Below are 15,127 nucleotides of genomic sequence, written 5' to 3' on the forward strand. Positions count from 1 at the left end.
TTTTAACACACAGACGCACAGTAGCACGCACGCACACACACATATATATAGTGTTCATCCCATTTTAAAAAGAGAAATATATATATATATTCATATATATAAAGGAGGGTTCTCCCAACAAAGCAACTGTAAAAAATATGTATATCAATTATATATAATTACTAGCACAAGCAGAACGATGTAATACAATATGTTGTAAAGATCAATGCGATGGATTATATGTGTAATACAGTACCACATGGTAAAGGCATGCGAGGTAATGACTGACATTCAATTAGATGTTGAAGTTAGTATCCCGTCTACCTCTACCACGCATATCTAAATATTTTAGCTGAAGAGTTGTTTCGTTAAGCAAACAGTTGTTCAATGTTTTGTTCCATTGCCTTTTTGATGTATCTTAAAGTGGCGAGCGCTAGACCACATCTAAACCACTCCAATTTGACTCTATTATTGTTGATAAATACAATTTTTTATAAATATACTACAAAGTGCATCACATCTGAAATATCAAACTAGAACAAAAGCCAGAATATCTGATATGAGTGTGGCGGAACTCTTAAAAATCATGCATTTGTCAAAAACATGTCTATACATTAACTTACATGCATGAAGGAACATTAAGCTGTTTTATGTATCTGCATTCTCCATGTATACAAAAGTCTTTGAACTTTTTCAAACAAGGGTTTCTTTTTCTCCCTTTTCCTTTCCCTTTCTTATTTCTTCTTTTCTTTTCTTCTTTATTTTGAATAACAATACTCTCAGGTTTTGGCGAGAGAGCCACTGTAAAAAACAAAAAAAAAACAGAAATGATAAAGACGAATTGGAAATGTGTCAGTAAATGTCCTTACTGCCTGGGACAGGGTCACCACCTTGTCTGTCTCTTATTGTGCCCTCTTCCAGTGTGGTTCCAGGAGATAGCTCTCCTAATGTTTCACTTCAAGCCAAATAATTTCAACTGCTTACCTTTGCCCCTTAAGTCCCGGGCAGCCATGATCAGGCAATAGCAGAAGCTATGTGCCTGCCACTAACATGACTACATCCAGTGCTTTAAGGTCTGACATAGGGAACACTGAAACCACGTTGGCTACTGAGAACAGAGCAACAAAACATAGGGAAAGGAATGGGATTGATCTTTCTTCCCCACATCAGGTCAAGGCCTAGTTGCGTGTTAGATGTTGCAAACCTTGATGGGCACCTGTGATGTTTCTGCAGTTTCCAGGGACGGCGCCCCAATCTGCCACCGTATGAAGAGAATCTAGAGGAATCTGAGGGAAATCTACTTAAGGGAGCAGGTCAAGACAGGGGAAGGCCCTTACACCAAATACTACCCTTGTTGACACCCCGAAAAAGATAGCAGACCAATCAGGGCAGCACATGAAGGGCTAACAAAGGTTATACCTCCATGTCAACCATGGATGAGAGGAAGGCAGCAAGAAGAGTAAAAGTTTCTCTGTGGTATGGTGTGGTGTGGTGTAACTGCTGCCTCTTTTCTACAGGCATGTATGGTATCTAAGGAAGGTTCTTAGGGGCTCTGGCTCGCTGCCAAAAACTTGGCAAACTGAGTCTAGGAGGAGAGTTACCAGACTGTACTAACATTTCTAAGGCCAGGCATGCTAAAGACTGACAAGATAAAAACTGTTTTTAAAGCAGGATGGGGAAACGAATAAGCCCCTATAGCTTTGGAGCTTACCTATTCTGACAACAACCTGCCTTGGTAACCCATGGTGACTTATATCATAACATCAATTATGGCTATTTTGTAACAATATGAAAGTATGACACCGTAATTTTATAATTACATGAAGTGACTAGGCACTCAGGATTCAGGACACAAACGTACATCTCAATGAAAGAACAGCACATTGTGATGTTAGAGGAAGTGGCATTAGAGCAGAGAACTTCACTTAGTTCATGCAACATGACAATTAGATTCGGAAAGTAAAACAATTATTGCCCACAGACACAAAGGGGACCCAAATAAAAGATATGGGATTGTCAGATCACACAGATAACAGCAACACACATGGCAGATGTAGGTTTTATTGGGCAGAATACTCAAGAGATACATAAAACCCCATCCCCAGGTCCCAATAGTGACATCAACTGGTATAAAGCACTTAGCTAGCCACAAGTATCAAGACCATGACAGACTGAAAAACACCATAAGAATGGCAAGACCTTGATCCGCTTGGTGAGCATTACTTGACTGTATAAAAATGTACTCTCAAAAATGCCAATAAAATTTGTTTTAAAGAAATTGCAACTACTACTACTGGCTTGAACATGGTGCAGGAATGGACTGTCAATCTAGGCCCTATGGCCTTCCATGGAAGGCTGCAGACTAGAGTGGCGTTCCAAGGCTAGTTGGGCTGCACTCTTCATGATCATTTTCACTAAATGTATAATGCACCCTGCTACCATGAAGGTTTCCAAGTGCAGAGGCATAATCTAGCTCTGTAAACATCAGCGTACAGCTTCCTGTCACAATGAACAGCACTGACTTAGTTGAGCATCACCTCTGATCAGCTGGCATTTTGGAAAGCACTGTGGCATACTTTGGCTGTACCTCTGGTACCATATTACTAGCACCAGAACATGTTTTGATGGACTCTTAACTGACAGGCTTGCAGTAATGGGCATCAGGGTATGACCCAATTTTTGAATCCGGTATTATTTCTCTTAACATATGACCTTACATCTGTAATTACTTAGATGTGCATACTATAATAGATAGACCCTGCAGCTCATGTGGCAGAAAATGTTGCCTACTGTGTATCCATTTTGTGCATCTGGGACGTTCTTTTTTATACACACCTATATGGTTTTATGCTCTGGATAAATGTTGCTCCTGGGTACTCTGGCAGACCCTGGAATATTTAATTAGTTCTCATTTGCATTTGAAAAAGCATATCAACCACAAGGCTTTTTAGCCGATATATTATAAAAATAATGCTAAGTAGTTTTCTGTTTCCTTGGGTTTTTAAGGGTCGGAAATCCTTCACATCTTTTCATATTTTGTTTATCCACACACTATTGTTCATTCTTCACTTGCACTCTCCCACCCTTGCTACCATCTCTTTTTGGTATAATGAATATTGGAGTATAATTGTATGCAAGCCTCACTCGTATTCTTATTTCACTTCTGCACCCATTTCTGTGTCTCTGGCCAAAGTGGTGCAAATAGCACCACCATTATCAAACACTTAATTTTTGTGCAATCAATATAGGTGTATTTTACAAATGTAAACCACAATAAACTTATAATACCTCATTTCTGATACATTTAGTAAATATTCATATTCTGGCTAATTTCTTTTCGTTCAGTAAGCACAAGTTACTACTTGTGTAACAATATATCTGTAAGAGACATTAGTTAGTGATAGATTCCTTACCTTAGAATATCCCCAGGCGTCAGACTGGATCCAGAAATTTTTGCAAAGCAGTACCCTTGCGCGTCGGTAGGCGTCGTCTGCGGCTCCGCGTCCGTTGTCGGCGTCATGGGCGCCGTGATGACGTTGTCGGAGTACTTAGACGCCGCCTCCGCGTGCTGACGTCAGTTCTTAGACACAGCTTTTCCGTGCCAGAAACGCAGAGCTATGCCAAAAACCAACACTGGTGCCATGAAACTAGGGCCCTGAAAGGGGATGTCCTTAACCCCAGAAATCGGTTCGCAGAACGGGGAGGATGAGTGGGTCGGTAAGGAATCTATCACTAACTAATGTCTCTTACAGATATATCGTTACACAAGTAGTAACTTGTGCATCTGAAAGAGACACGTTAGTGATAGATTCCTTACCTTAGAATAGGTACCCCAGCAATACCAACCCCGGTGGTGGGTCTGCGAACCAATAATCACACAAGAAAGTCCTGGAGGACGGAACGGCCAAAGAAGCCATCCCTCCGGACTTGACTGTCCAGGCAGTAGTGTCTTGCAAACGTGTGCAGCGAGGCCCACGTATCCGCCTGGCAAATGTCCTGCAAGGGCACTCCCTGGCCCAGGGCAGTTGTAGTCGCCGTGGCTCGGGTGGAGTGAGCCTGCAATCCAACAGGGGGCTCCTTTTTAGCCAAGGAGTAACATGCCTGGATACACAAGATGATCCACCGAGAGATGGTCCTCTTGTGCACCGCTTTCCCCTTCTTAGCGCCCACGTAACCAACAAAGAGTTGGTCATCCACCCGGAACTGGCGTGTGCGATCCAAATAGAATGAAAGCGCACGTTTTGGGTCCAGACGGTGGAGCCGCTCTTCCTCTTTAGAGGGATGCGGTGGCGGGAAGAAGGTGGGCAAGGTGATAGACTGCCCGATGTGGAAGGCCGTGACAACCTTGGCCAGGAAAGATGGCTTAGTACGCAACACAACCTTGTCCGGATGGACAGAAAGGAAGGGAGGAGTACAAGAAAGAGCCTGGAGCTCACTCACTCTCCTGACAGAGGTGATGGCAACCAGGAAAGCGGTCTTCAGAGAAAGAAGGCGGAGAGGACAGTTGTGAAGTGGCTCAAAGGGAGCGCACATCAGAAATGTAAGAACAAGGTTCAAGTCCCACTGAGGCATCACAAACGGAACAGGAGGAAACGTGTGTGTGATGCCCTTCAGAAAGCGATTTACAATAGGGGACTTGAACAAGGAAGGTTGATCAGGCAGCCTTAGAAAGTCTGAAAGGGCAGAAAGGTAGCCCTTGATAGTGCCCAGAGCAGGGCCCTGCTGGGCAAGAGAAAGAAGGAAGAGAAGAACCTCAGAGAGAGGGGCAGCAAGAGGATCCACAGCCTTTGCTGTGCACCATGCCACAAATCTGTTCCACCTGCAGGCGTATACCGACTTAGTGGAGGGACGCCTGGCTGCCAGAATGACGTTACAGACTTCAGGAGGCAAGTCAAATGGCCTCAACTGTCGCCGCTCAATCTCCAAGCATGGAGGTGGAGACTGGACAGGTTCGGGTGGAGGACCGTCCCCTGCTGCTGCGACAGAAGGTCCTCCCGAAGAGGCAGACAAACCGGGGAATCGACTGACATACTGAGTAGCTCTGGATACCAGTACCTTCGCGCCCAGTCCAGAGCCACAAGGATGACTTAGTCCCGGCCGCGCTTGATCTTCTTCAGCACTCTGGGCACAAGTGGTATAGGCGGAAAGGCGTATAACAGACCACAACTCCACTCGCTACGAAAAGCGTCTCCGAGCGAGTGCCCCCTTGGAAATTCCAACGCGCAGAACTGATGACATTGCGCGTTCTCTTCGGTAGCGAATAGATCTAACCAAGGCTCTCCCCATCGCTGAAAGAGGTCTTGCGCCACGTCCGAGTTCAGACGCCATTCGTGATCCATCATGCACCGACGGCTGAGCTCGTCCGCCCTGGCGTTCAGAGAACCTGCCAGGTGTTGAGCCACCAGGGTCACGCCCTGGCGTTCCAGCCACTGCCAGAGGCGCAGAGCCTCCTGGCAAAGGGTCCACGACCCCACCCCGCCCAGTTTGTTGCAGTACCACATGGCGGTGGTGTTGTCCGTGAACACCTGCACTACACTCCCCCGGATGGAGGAGTGGAATGCCTTCAGTGCTAGACGAATCGCCCGCAACTCCAAAAGGTTGATGTGGAGCCGGGCCTCCGCCGGAGACCAGAGGCCTCTGATCTCCGCCTCTCCCATGTGGCCCCCCCAGCCCTGGAGGGACGCGTCCGTCACAACTACGTGCTCCGGTTGGGGTAGGGAGAGGGATCTGCCGCTGACCCAATTGCGGTCCGTGAGCCACCACTGCAGCTGTCTCGCAGTGCCCTCCGAGATCAGGACGTGGTCGGACAGGTTGCCCTGATGCTGGGCCCACTGAAACTTCAGGTCCCACTGCAGAGCCCGCATCCGCCACCTGGCGTGATGCACCAGTAGGATGCAGGAGGCCATCAGCCCCAGAAGCCGCAGCGTCAACCTGGCGAGACCCGGGATAAAGGCTGAAAGAGTGGAATCAGAGCCTGAATATCCCGGACCCGCTGTTCGGGAGGATAAACCCGAATCCGCGCCGAGTCTAGAACCGCTCCGATGAAGAGGGGCTTCTGAGAGGGACACAGGTGTGACTTCGGCACATTGATGGAGAACTCCAGCAGGTGCAGGAGGTCGGCCGTAGTCTGGAGGTGGCTGACGACTGTCTGGGGCGAGCCCGCCTTCAACAACCAGTCGTCGAGGTAGGGAAAGACTGAAACCCCTAACCTGCGCAGATGAGCTGCGACCACCGCCATCACTTTCGTGAACACCCGTGGTGCGCTGGTAAGGCCGAAGGGGAGCACGGTAAACTGAAAGTGCTCGTGGCCTACCGTGAACCGTAGGTAACGCCGGTGGGCCGGCAGGACGGGGATGTGGAAATAAGCGTCCTGCAGATCCAATGCTACCATCCAGTCTCCTGGGTCTAGGGCAGCCAAACCCTGAGCCAGAGTCAGCATTTTGAACTTCTCCTTCCGGAGGAAGCCGTTGATGTTCCGTAGGTCCAAGATAGGACGTAGGCCCCCTTTGCCCTTCTTGGGTACCAGAAAGTAGTGGGAGTAGCAACCACACCCTACTTCTGGCCCAGGAACGCGCTCGATGGCCCCCTTGGCCAAGAGGGCCGTAACTTCCTCCTGCAGAAGTCGCAAATGATCCCCCGATACGTGGTGGAATTGTGGTGGCATGGCTGGAGGGGTCGTCTCGAAGGGGAGGGAGTAGCCCCTTTGGACGATCTGCAGCACCCACCTGTCCGAAGTGACAGTGCGCCAGTGAGAGTGGTGATGGCGAACCTTGCCCCCCACTGACGTCACATGGGCCTAAAAGCACGGACTAGGAGGGGTTTGAGGCAGATGCTGCGGGGGAAGGTGTGGACTGACCTCGCCGTTGCCCCCGACCGCCGCCACGGCGGTTTCCACGGCTGCCACCACGTTGGGTATTACCCTGCGCAGCGTGGCTGGCAGCACGTGTGGGTACACCCCTTCCGTGGCCACGAAAGGAGTGAAAGGCAGCCGATTGCTGGCGTGGGGCCGAGAGGCCCAAGGACTCGGCCGTAGCCCTGGAGTCCTTAAAGCGCTCAAGCGCATGGTCTGCCTTGTCGCCAAAAAGGCGACGGCCATCAAACGGCATGTCCATCAGTGTATTTTGGACATCGGCCGAAAAGTTGGCGGACCTCAACCAGGCGTGGCGTCTGACCGCCCCCGTCGTTGCCATCGCTCTACCTAGTGAGTCGGTGGTATCCAGCCCACACCGGATAGAAAATCTGGCTGCATCCCGGCCCTCCACAAGGGCTTGGCCGAGTTTGGCCCGTACCTCCAACGGACACTCTGGCATCACTTCCGCAACCGTATCCCACAGAGAGTGGGTGTAGCGGCCCAAGAGGCATGCGGTGTTGGAAGACCGCAGTCCCAGACTAAGGGAGGAGAAGATCTTTTTACCGTACTGCTCGTACCTCTTGGATTCCCTGTCCGGCGGAGCCGACGGGAATGCGGTCTGGGAATTGGATGCCTGGATGACCAGGCTCTCGGGGGTGGGGTGGGTGGACAGGGTCGCCCGGGGCCGGGCGGTGACGTCTGGCCACGTTCCTATCTACAGGCAAACCCGTAGCGGGCCTGGACCAAGTGCCCAAAAGAACGTCAGATAATGCCTCATTAAAGGGCAGCAGAGGCTCGGCCGAGCTTGACTGCGGTTTAAGGACCTCAGTGAGGAGGTTAGTCCTCACGGCCGCGACGGGGAGCTCAAGGCCTTGGCTGCCCTCATCAGCACCACACTGTAGGTTGCCCCCGCCTCCGACGCCACGGTAGGATGTGAGACAAAACCAGTGTCCGGTGAGGTGTCCAGACCACTGGCATCCCCAAGTCCACCTGTCCAGTCCTCTTGAGACTGACACTCTCTGGTCAGAGGGTCCTCAGACCCCTCCCAACACTCCTCATCACCCATCTCCTAATAATCAGGGTTGTCAATGGATGGGTCCGGCTCATAGAAGTTAAACTCCCCAAACGGCGTCGAATGCGGCGCCCAGCGGCGCCGCTCCAGCGCCGGAGTCGGGTCGAGGGAGGCATTGGGGACGGCGCCGCCCGAGGACGGCGTCGGAGGTGACACCTGACGGACCGACGCTGGGGGGGGGGGGGGGTCGTAAGGTCCATCGGCGACGACCCAGATCCCGAAGCGGATCCAGTGGGTTCCTGCAACGCCGGGCCCGAAGGCGCCGGCGGCGTCGGGACCACGGGCCCTGCGGCGCCGGGGCCGTAGCACCCGGCGGCGTCGGGCCGAAGCCCCCGACCCGCTAGGGGCCCCAGACGGGTCCGCTGGGCCCGAAGGCGCCACGGAGCCCGTCGGAGGAGAAAGGGACCTCATGGCCATGAGGAAGCGCTCGATCTACTCCTGCGTTGCGTCACGCCCAGGGACTGGAAGGTGTGGAGCTGGACGCGGCGCCCGTGACACCGACGGAGCCGCGTGGGCGGTGTCACCCGAACCCCCAGGCGCGTCGGGGGGGGGGGGAGGGGGGAGTCAGAAGAGCGATGACGCCTCTTCGACTTCTTGTGTGTCTTACCTGACGACGACTTCGACCCGGAGGGGTGGTGCCGACTCTCGGAGCTGTGGTGGCTCCGACCCCGCGACCTGTCCCTCGACCTCCCTTGGGACCGGGACCTCTCGTGGCGCAGGGCCGACTGCCGGAGTTCGAGTCGCCTGCGGGACCGCTCCCGCCTGGCTTTCGAAGATAGGGCCTGGCAGTCGGGGCAGGCCTTGTCGTCGTGGTCGACGCCTAGACAGAGTAGACACCGGCAGTGAGGATCCGTGACCGACATCGTGCGGTCGCAATCCTCGCAGTGCTTAAATCCAGGCAACCCAATGGCACCGATCGGAGTCGTTCGACTTCGAAAAGATGATCAAAATGATCCAAAAAGTTAGTCAAAAAGTGACTAAAAGTACTGCCTTTTCCAGATCTGCGCTTGCTGGCACGGAAAAAAGAAGAACTGACGTCAGCACGCGGAGGCGGCGTCTAAGTACTCCGACGACGTCATCACGGCGCCCACGACGGACGCGGAGCCGCAGACGACGCACAAGGGTACTGCTACGCAAACAGTTCCGGATCCAGTCTGACGCCTGGGGATATTCTAAGGTAAGGAATCTATCACTAACGTGTCTCTTTCAGATTCAATTTTCATGAACAGTTCTGGTTTCTTTGAAATGGAGCCAACTGTTAGACACACCTCAGTAGAAATGTGGTCAAATATATAAATGTAGTAAATGGATTTCTGTCTTCTAAAAGTTTGTTTATGCAGACAATACAGATTAGAGCAGCGAGACTCATCCTCGACCTCCCAAAGCGGACCCACATAACCCCCCCACCTCAAGAAGTTCCACTGCTCCCCATTCAGAAGAGATGCCAATGCCAGATGCTGATTCACACTTAAAAAACCCTACACAGCCAAGGACCAACATACATCAACCACCGCCTGAACTTCCACCAACCCACCAGACACCTGCGCTCTGCCTCCCTGTCCCGCGCTCTGCCTCCCTCTCCCACCCCACATCCGCCGAAGCAACAGTGGAGGACGCTCTTTCGCCTGCCTCGCTATGAAGTCCTGGAACAACCTCCCACCTCACCTCTGGTCCTCATCCTCTCTAACATAATTCAGGAAAGGACTCAAGAAGACCTGGGTGTTCAAAAAAACCCTCACTAGCAGCAGGGTTCTCAGCCCCGGATACCCTCACGGGTTATTAGCCTCACTTTATAAGTCCTGTTTGATATTGTTTGATATCTATTGAAATAATATTAACTAATATTATGGGATTCAACACAACAAAGATTGTATTTCACCTTTTAAAATGGAGGCTACAATTCATTTCCTTCTCCAGTGTTCTGTACTTGAACTTTGCTGGAGCCAATCTGACGAAAGCAAGACAGCATGTCTACTGTTGTACATCTTGACCTCGGCGGCCAATTTTGAAGGTTAAGTAATGTTTTGGAGCAGCCAAGCTCTCCACGTAGATTACCAATAAACAGAGGTTTTGGGCAGAGAGGAAGATTACATCTATATAACTAGAAATGACAACTGCATTAGGAAGACAGCTAGCCTAAATCTCCAATTAATGGGCACATGAAGGGATTTCGGGGTTCCTGCAAGTATGGCTGCTCATGTTGAAGGACTTCACCTGTGCATGCTGCCCTTCTTTAGAAGATTGAGTATCAGGCACGAAGCTGCATTGTAGCACACTTAGGGCTAGATGTAGGTAAATCTATTTTACCACTTCTTAAATACCGAATTTTACCGATTCGGTATTTAAGAAGTGGTAAAATAGAGGGGGGGAAATGTAGGTAATTCCAGATGTGGAATTACCGAATCGGTAATATTCGGTATTTACCGATTCTGTAATTACAGAATCGGTATTTCCCATTGATTCCTATGGGCTTTGAAGCCCATAGGAATCAATGGGAAATACAGATTCTGTAATTCCAGAATCGGTAAATACCGATTTTAGCAAGGGTGCAGGGGGTGTCACTTTGACACCCTCTAGCACCCCAAAGACGGGCATGTGAGCCATGTGGCACACAGACATGCCCTAAGGGCATGTCTGTCTGTCACATGGCATAGGTGTGCATGCACACATGCGCATGCACACCTGAATTCGGTATTTTACCACACAATAGGATTGTGTGGTAAAATACCGAATTTGTAGGGCCTTTGGGACTCTGAAGAGTCCCACCTACATCTGAGATTTACCGATTCTGTAAAAAAGTGCCCCTACATACCGAAAACCCATTTACCGGTCGGTAACGGCCGAAATCGGCCGTTACCGGTCAGTAAATGGCTCCTACATCTGGCCCTTAATGGCTTAGAATTCACCTAAGTGAACCAGTAGCCAAGATGGCATACACATATACATGTCTGAACTAACCCTGGGCGTAGTTCGCGAAGTAGCGCTACGCGAAGCTACGCGAAGTGCACTTCCCACTACGCGAACTTCACGTAGCACTACGCGAGCTGCATAGTAGCATGTTCGCACTGTGCAAGATGCGTTTTCAATGATTGCACAGTGCGGACAAGCATCCGGCACTGTGCAAGCATTGAAAACGGCATCTTGCACAGTGCGAGCTGTAGTTTTCTGCTGCTCGAGTAGATTATTACTCGAGCGGCAGCTTTCTCAACGCGAACAGGTAGTTTCTCATTGAGAGCGGTCGCGAGCATGCGCAACCACTCACAATGAGAAACCTGACCTCCCCGCGTTGAGAATCTCGCCGGGATGTCATTTTGCTTGCTCGCGGTCGCGAACATGACGTTCAGGACCGCGAACAAGCAAAAAATGACCGCTGCACTACGCTACCCTGCACTACGCATGCTCGCACTGTGCTACGTGCAGCTCGAGTAGTGCGAAGTTGCGCAAACTTCGCAAACTCCGCGAGCGTAGCGTAGTGCTTCGCCCAGGGTTAGTCTGAACCATCACACATCTTCTAGAACTGAAAAACGCCCTTATTTGTTTTTTTCTCTTTTCACACAATAACATTATAACTGCACAATATGCGAAACGTGTGCACGTCCAGAAAGGAGGGAAAGCTCGGACTTTGGGTCATAAGTGTCCTTGTACCAAATAAATCCGTTAACATTTGGCCTAGTACTTTTATGGAGGCATGCAAGATTTGGGCTTATTATTGATATCAGCACAGTAATGTAAAGCCTGATAAGGATATAAACATAGTAAAGCACCAGAGCAAGAAACTTTTAAGAACAGAGAAGTTGTGGATTAATAAAAATACATCGAGAACTACAAGAATAAGCATGTGCACAACTAACCACAGCAAAGAAGCTTTCCTGTTGGCACCTATGATCACAGTATTTCTATAGCACGAACCTAGCCTAAAGGTAGTGGAAAATGATAAACATGCAAAGATTGCCTGCGCATCACAAAACAGCAACTACAAATTCCAACCACCAAACTACCAAAAACAGACGTATACACGACACTTGAAGAATCTGCTTTCCAGACTTCCAGAAACTGGAGAAGAATTGGCAGTTGGAAAAGTGAGAATACCTTACTGCATTTGGTAATATTCGGAGTCTGTGAGATTGTGATATGTATGTTGAATCCTTTTGGTAACTGGCAGCCAATGCACGTTACAGTAAGCAGCAGAGACAATCACATGTCCTGAAATTCATAACAAGCCAAACTGCAATGTTCTGCACACCTTGGAGCCTACATATAACAGAATCGGGTAGACCTACCTACAAGGCATTTACGTAGTCAAGCTTAGAGATGATGTCAGCGTTGGGTATGTGAACTTTCAGAAAACTTGAAATGAAGTGAAAAAATGTTCTCAATATTTTCATTTTGGAATTGGCATGATGCCACTACGCCATTTATCTGGCTGGTCATTCAAATTTCTCTGTCAATCCAAAAACCTAAAATATTTGCATTATCAACTGAAGTGGGAGGATAATCTGTCCTCAGTCTGACAAAGAGGTTAATGTGATAGATTATTACAGCATAGAGCATACTTTTCATGACCTGTTACAGTAAAACTTCTACCCCTTTCCCTTCAGCACTCCAAACACCCCTGCAACACTGATTCCGAGTCTGCAACTGAGGTGATTGGGGTTGTGATACTGATGCCAACAGAAAGGATGGCCAAGTAATGTGCCTATCCATTCTGAACAATTTGTTATCTTGTTTTCGCAATTCTGGATGTCACAGTGAAACTGCCTGTCCAAAAACACCACAATAGCAGTTTGAGACTTACGAGTTGCTCATCTATATAACCAAAAGGGCTTTCTTAGCCCACTTCTAGTACTGCTCAAATGGTTAAAATACTTTTTGTGCATTTCGAGAGAGAAGTGTTTGGCCTGCAATAACAATGTGCTGCTTTGTGATCATGATGGGGTAAGGGAAGCACGGAAGAGTTAGGAAGGATTTCTTTGTAAAATGGACAGTAACAGGAACATGGTGAGGTAGGAGAGTGTACAGGAAGATGATGCAGTAAACAAAGGGTGGCAGGTCATACATGGTCATGATTTATCAATGGCAGGTGTAAACATATTGGTAGTCTCAGAGATGCTATTATTTGGAAACAGGTTAAAGTGGTCTTTTGGCTAAGTAGGAGACCTTCGAACCTCAGGACCTGATATTTAATTTCTGTATTGCTCCTTGACTAACAATGTGTGCGTTTATGTGCTTTGTGAGCCCAGGCAACCCTATTACTAATCTCTCAGGTGGGGTGTAAAGTGCACCCTGATTATTGTGGCCAGGATCACTGTGCAGAAAAAAATCCATGTACAATAAAATGTTGCCTCTGAAGCTATCTGCTGCTCTTTAGAGCTAGATCTGTGATAGATCATATACAAAATAGGTTTGTGGTGTAGTGGCCCACAACTCAAGCAAGTCTTATATTATGTGATATCTGTAGACAACACCGTTGCCAAATACTTAACCTCCTGGCACTGTGTTTATGACCGGTGCCTGACACTACAATCCAAGAGCTATTTGCAACTCATGATATCCTCAAGCCTGGCTACTATCCAACTGCATAGCTTTTTAAAGCCATCAAAATACTATCATGGAAAAGAACTTGTACATCCCAGGCATGTGTTGTGCAGCAGCTCAGCAAGTGTGTGATGTACATTAGTTTGCTATCTATACTGTAAAATAGAACCAAGCCCCAGCTGACCATAATGTAACCTTACAATATGTATCCCCACTGCTTACAAAAGATGGCAGAGTTAAAGTTCCTACCTTTACTAAAGGTTTTCAGTGAATGTTTCTGGGGGTATGTGAGCATTTAGAGGAACAGATTTTAAACGAATACTTCACTCGAGACCATAGCAAACATTCATGAAACTAGATAAAAAGCATCCACTTTATAAAATGATCGACAACTGTATCTATGAAAGGTGTTTCTAAAAATCTGTGGGAAGGCTTGAGCGAGGATTTAACTTTTCATGGTATACAGTCACAATAAAATATCTATTCTTGCTCTTACTAAGCACCAGGAAAAATGAAAATTCAATATGCTGAGCATGCCAAGTTGTGATGGGAAACTACTTGCACATGCTCCTGTGTTGCAACCACATTTAATGCTTTTCAAGAAGGTTTTTGAGAAGAAGATTCATCTAGTAACTGAAAATGGAAATTTAAACTACCCCACTGTGGTTGACTTCAATGTGTCTAAATGTGACATACGGAAATGTTTTGAGAAACTGTAAATATAAAAAGTCATGATGAGGAGAAATGTATGCTCCACAACTTAAAATCCAGAGGCTGCTGGTATAAAGAGAGGTTTCTGGTGATAGGAGACCTCCCAGAAAATCTTAAGTAATTATCTGGTTTCTTATAAATAATATACTTTTCTGCAAAGCAATTTAGTGTAATAGGAGACTTGGTCATTTAAAAATTGCAAAACGTGCAGAATACGTTTTGTGCACCAGTGCCACTACACTACTTGGGAAGCACGTCTATCTTAAAATTAGACATTGATTCATGCATTCTACTTTTACCCACCAGGAAAAGTATGGCTTAACAGAGGGATTCAGAAATTTCAAAACAAATGACAGCTAGATCCCATGATTTCGATTTTCTTTTTCAAGATCCCAAGAGAACTTAGCCTGTCAGTGCCCAAAGATGAGAATACCTCAACTTGTCTCAACACTACTGAAACAAGAATTTAAGATGCCCCATCTCCTCCCAGAAATCGAATTACTCCATTATCAGCCTTGAAAAAGCACAGGTCTGAACGCCACCAGGGAGCAAAACATGTGTTGGCTGTACATTGCAAAAAATTTTTTTTTTCTTGTCCTCATATATGCCACCAGTAGATGATTGCTCTAGATAGGCGTTCTTCAGGCTACTGACACAAACCTTCCTGTCCAACCCTTGTATTTGTGGATAGCCAATGAAGATTGCCCAGAGGTAGGGCTGTTACCCGTCCAACTTCCTCTCGTGATGTTACTTGCTACTTAGGAAGGACAGGACCACAAGACCTCTGGCATAATCATTGGACTATTAGTTTATTTCTCACTCCATACATTCAAGGCCGACCACAAGTTAACAGACTTCTCACCCCCACATAGTGTATCCAATCTACTCACCGCCATGATGTTTTTAAGGCAGTCTGCAAATTTTGGAGGGAGTTCCGACTTCCACTCTTTACAGATCTCTCTTCTAGCAATGACTATTAC

At 48.1% G+C, this 15,127-nt stretch overlaps 1 protein-coding gene across 1 annotated transcript in view; it reads right to left on the bottom strand.

Moving 5' to 3' along the window:
- HBEGF (heparin binding EGF like growth factor) overlaps nt 1–15,127 on the bottom strand; it is an 85,511-nt gene that overhangs the window by 30,172 nt on the left and 40,212 nt on the right. Inside the window, exon 3 of the mRNA XM_078653335.1 lies at nt 603–780. Within this exon, the coding sequence (XP_078509461.1) occupies nt 603–780 (178 nt within the window). The remainder of the gene's footprint in view (nt 1–602; nt 781–15,127) is intronic.

This window comes from Lissotriton helveticus, chromosome 7 (assembly GCF_964261635.1).
Source record: "Lissotriton helveticus chromosome 7, aLisHel1.1, whole genome shotgun sequence".
Taxonomy (NCBI): domain Eukaryota; kingdom Metazoa; phylum Chordata; class Amphibia; order Caudata; family Salamandridae; genus Lissotriton; species Lissotriton helveticus.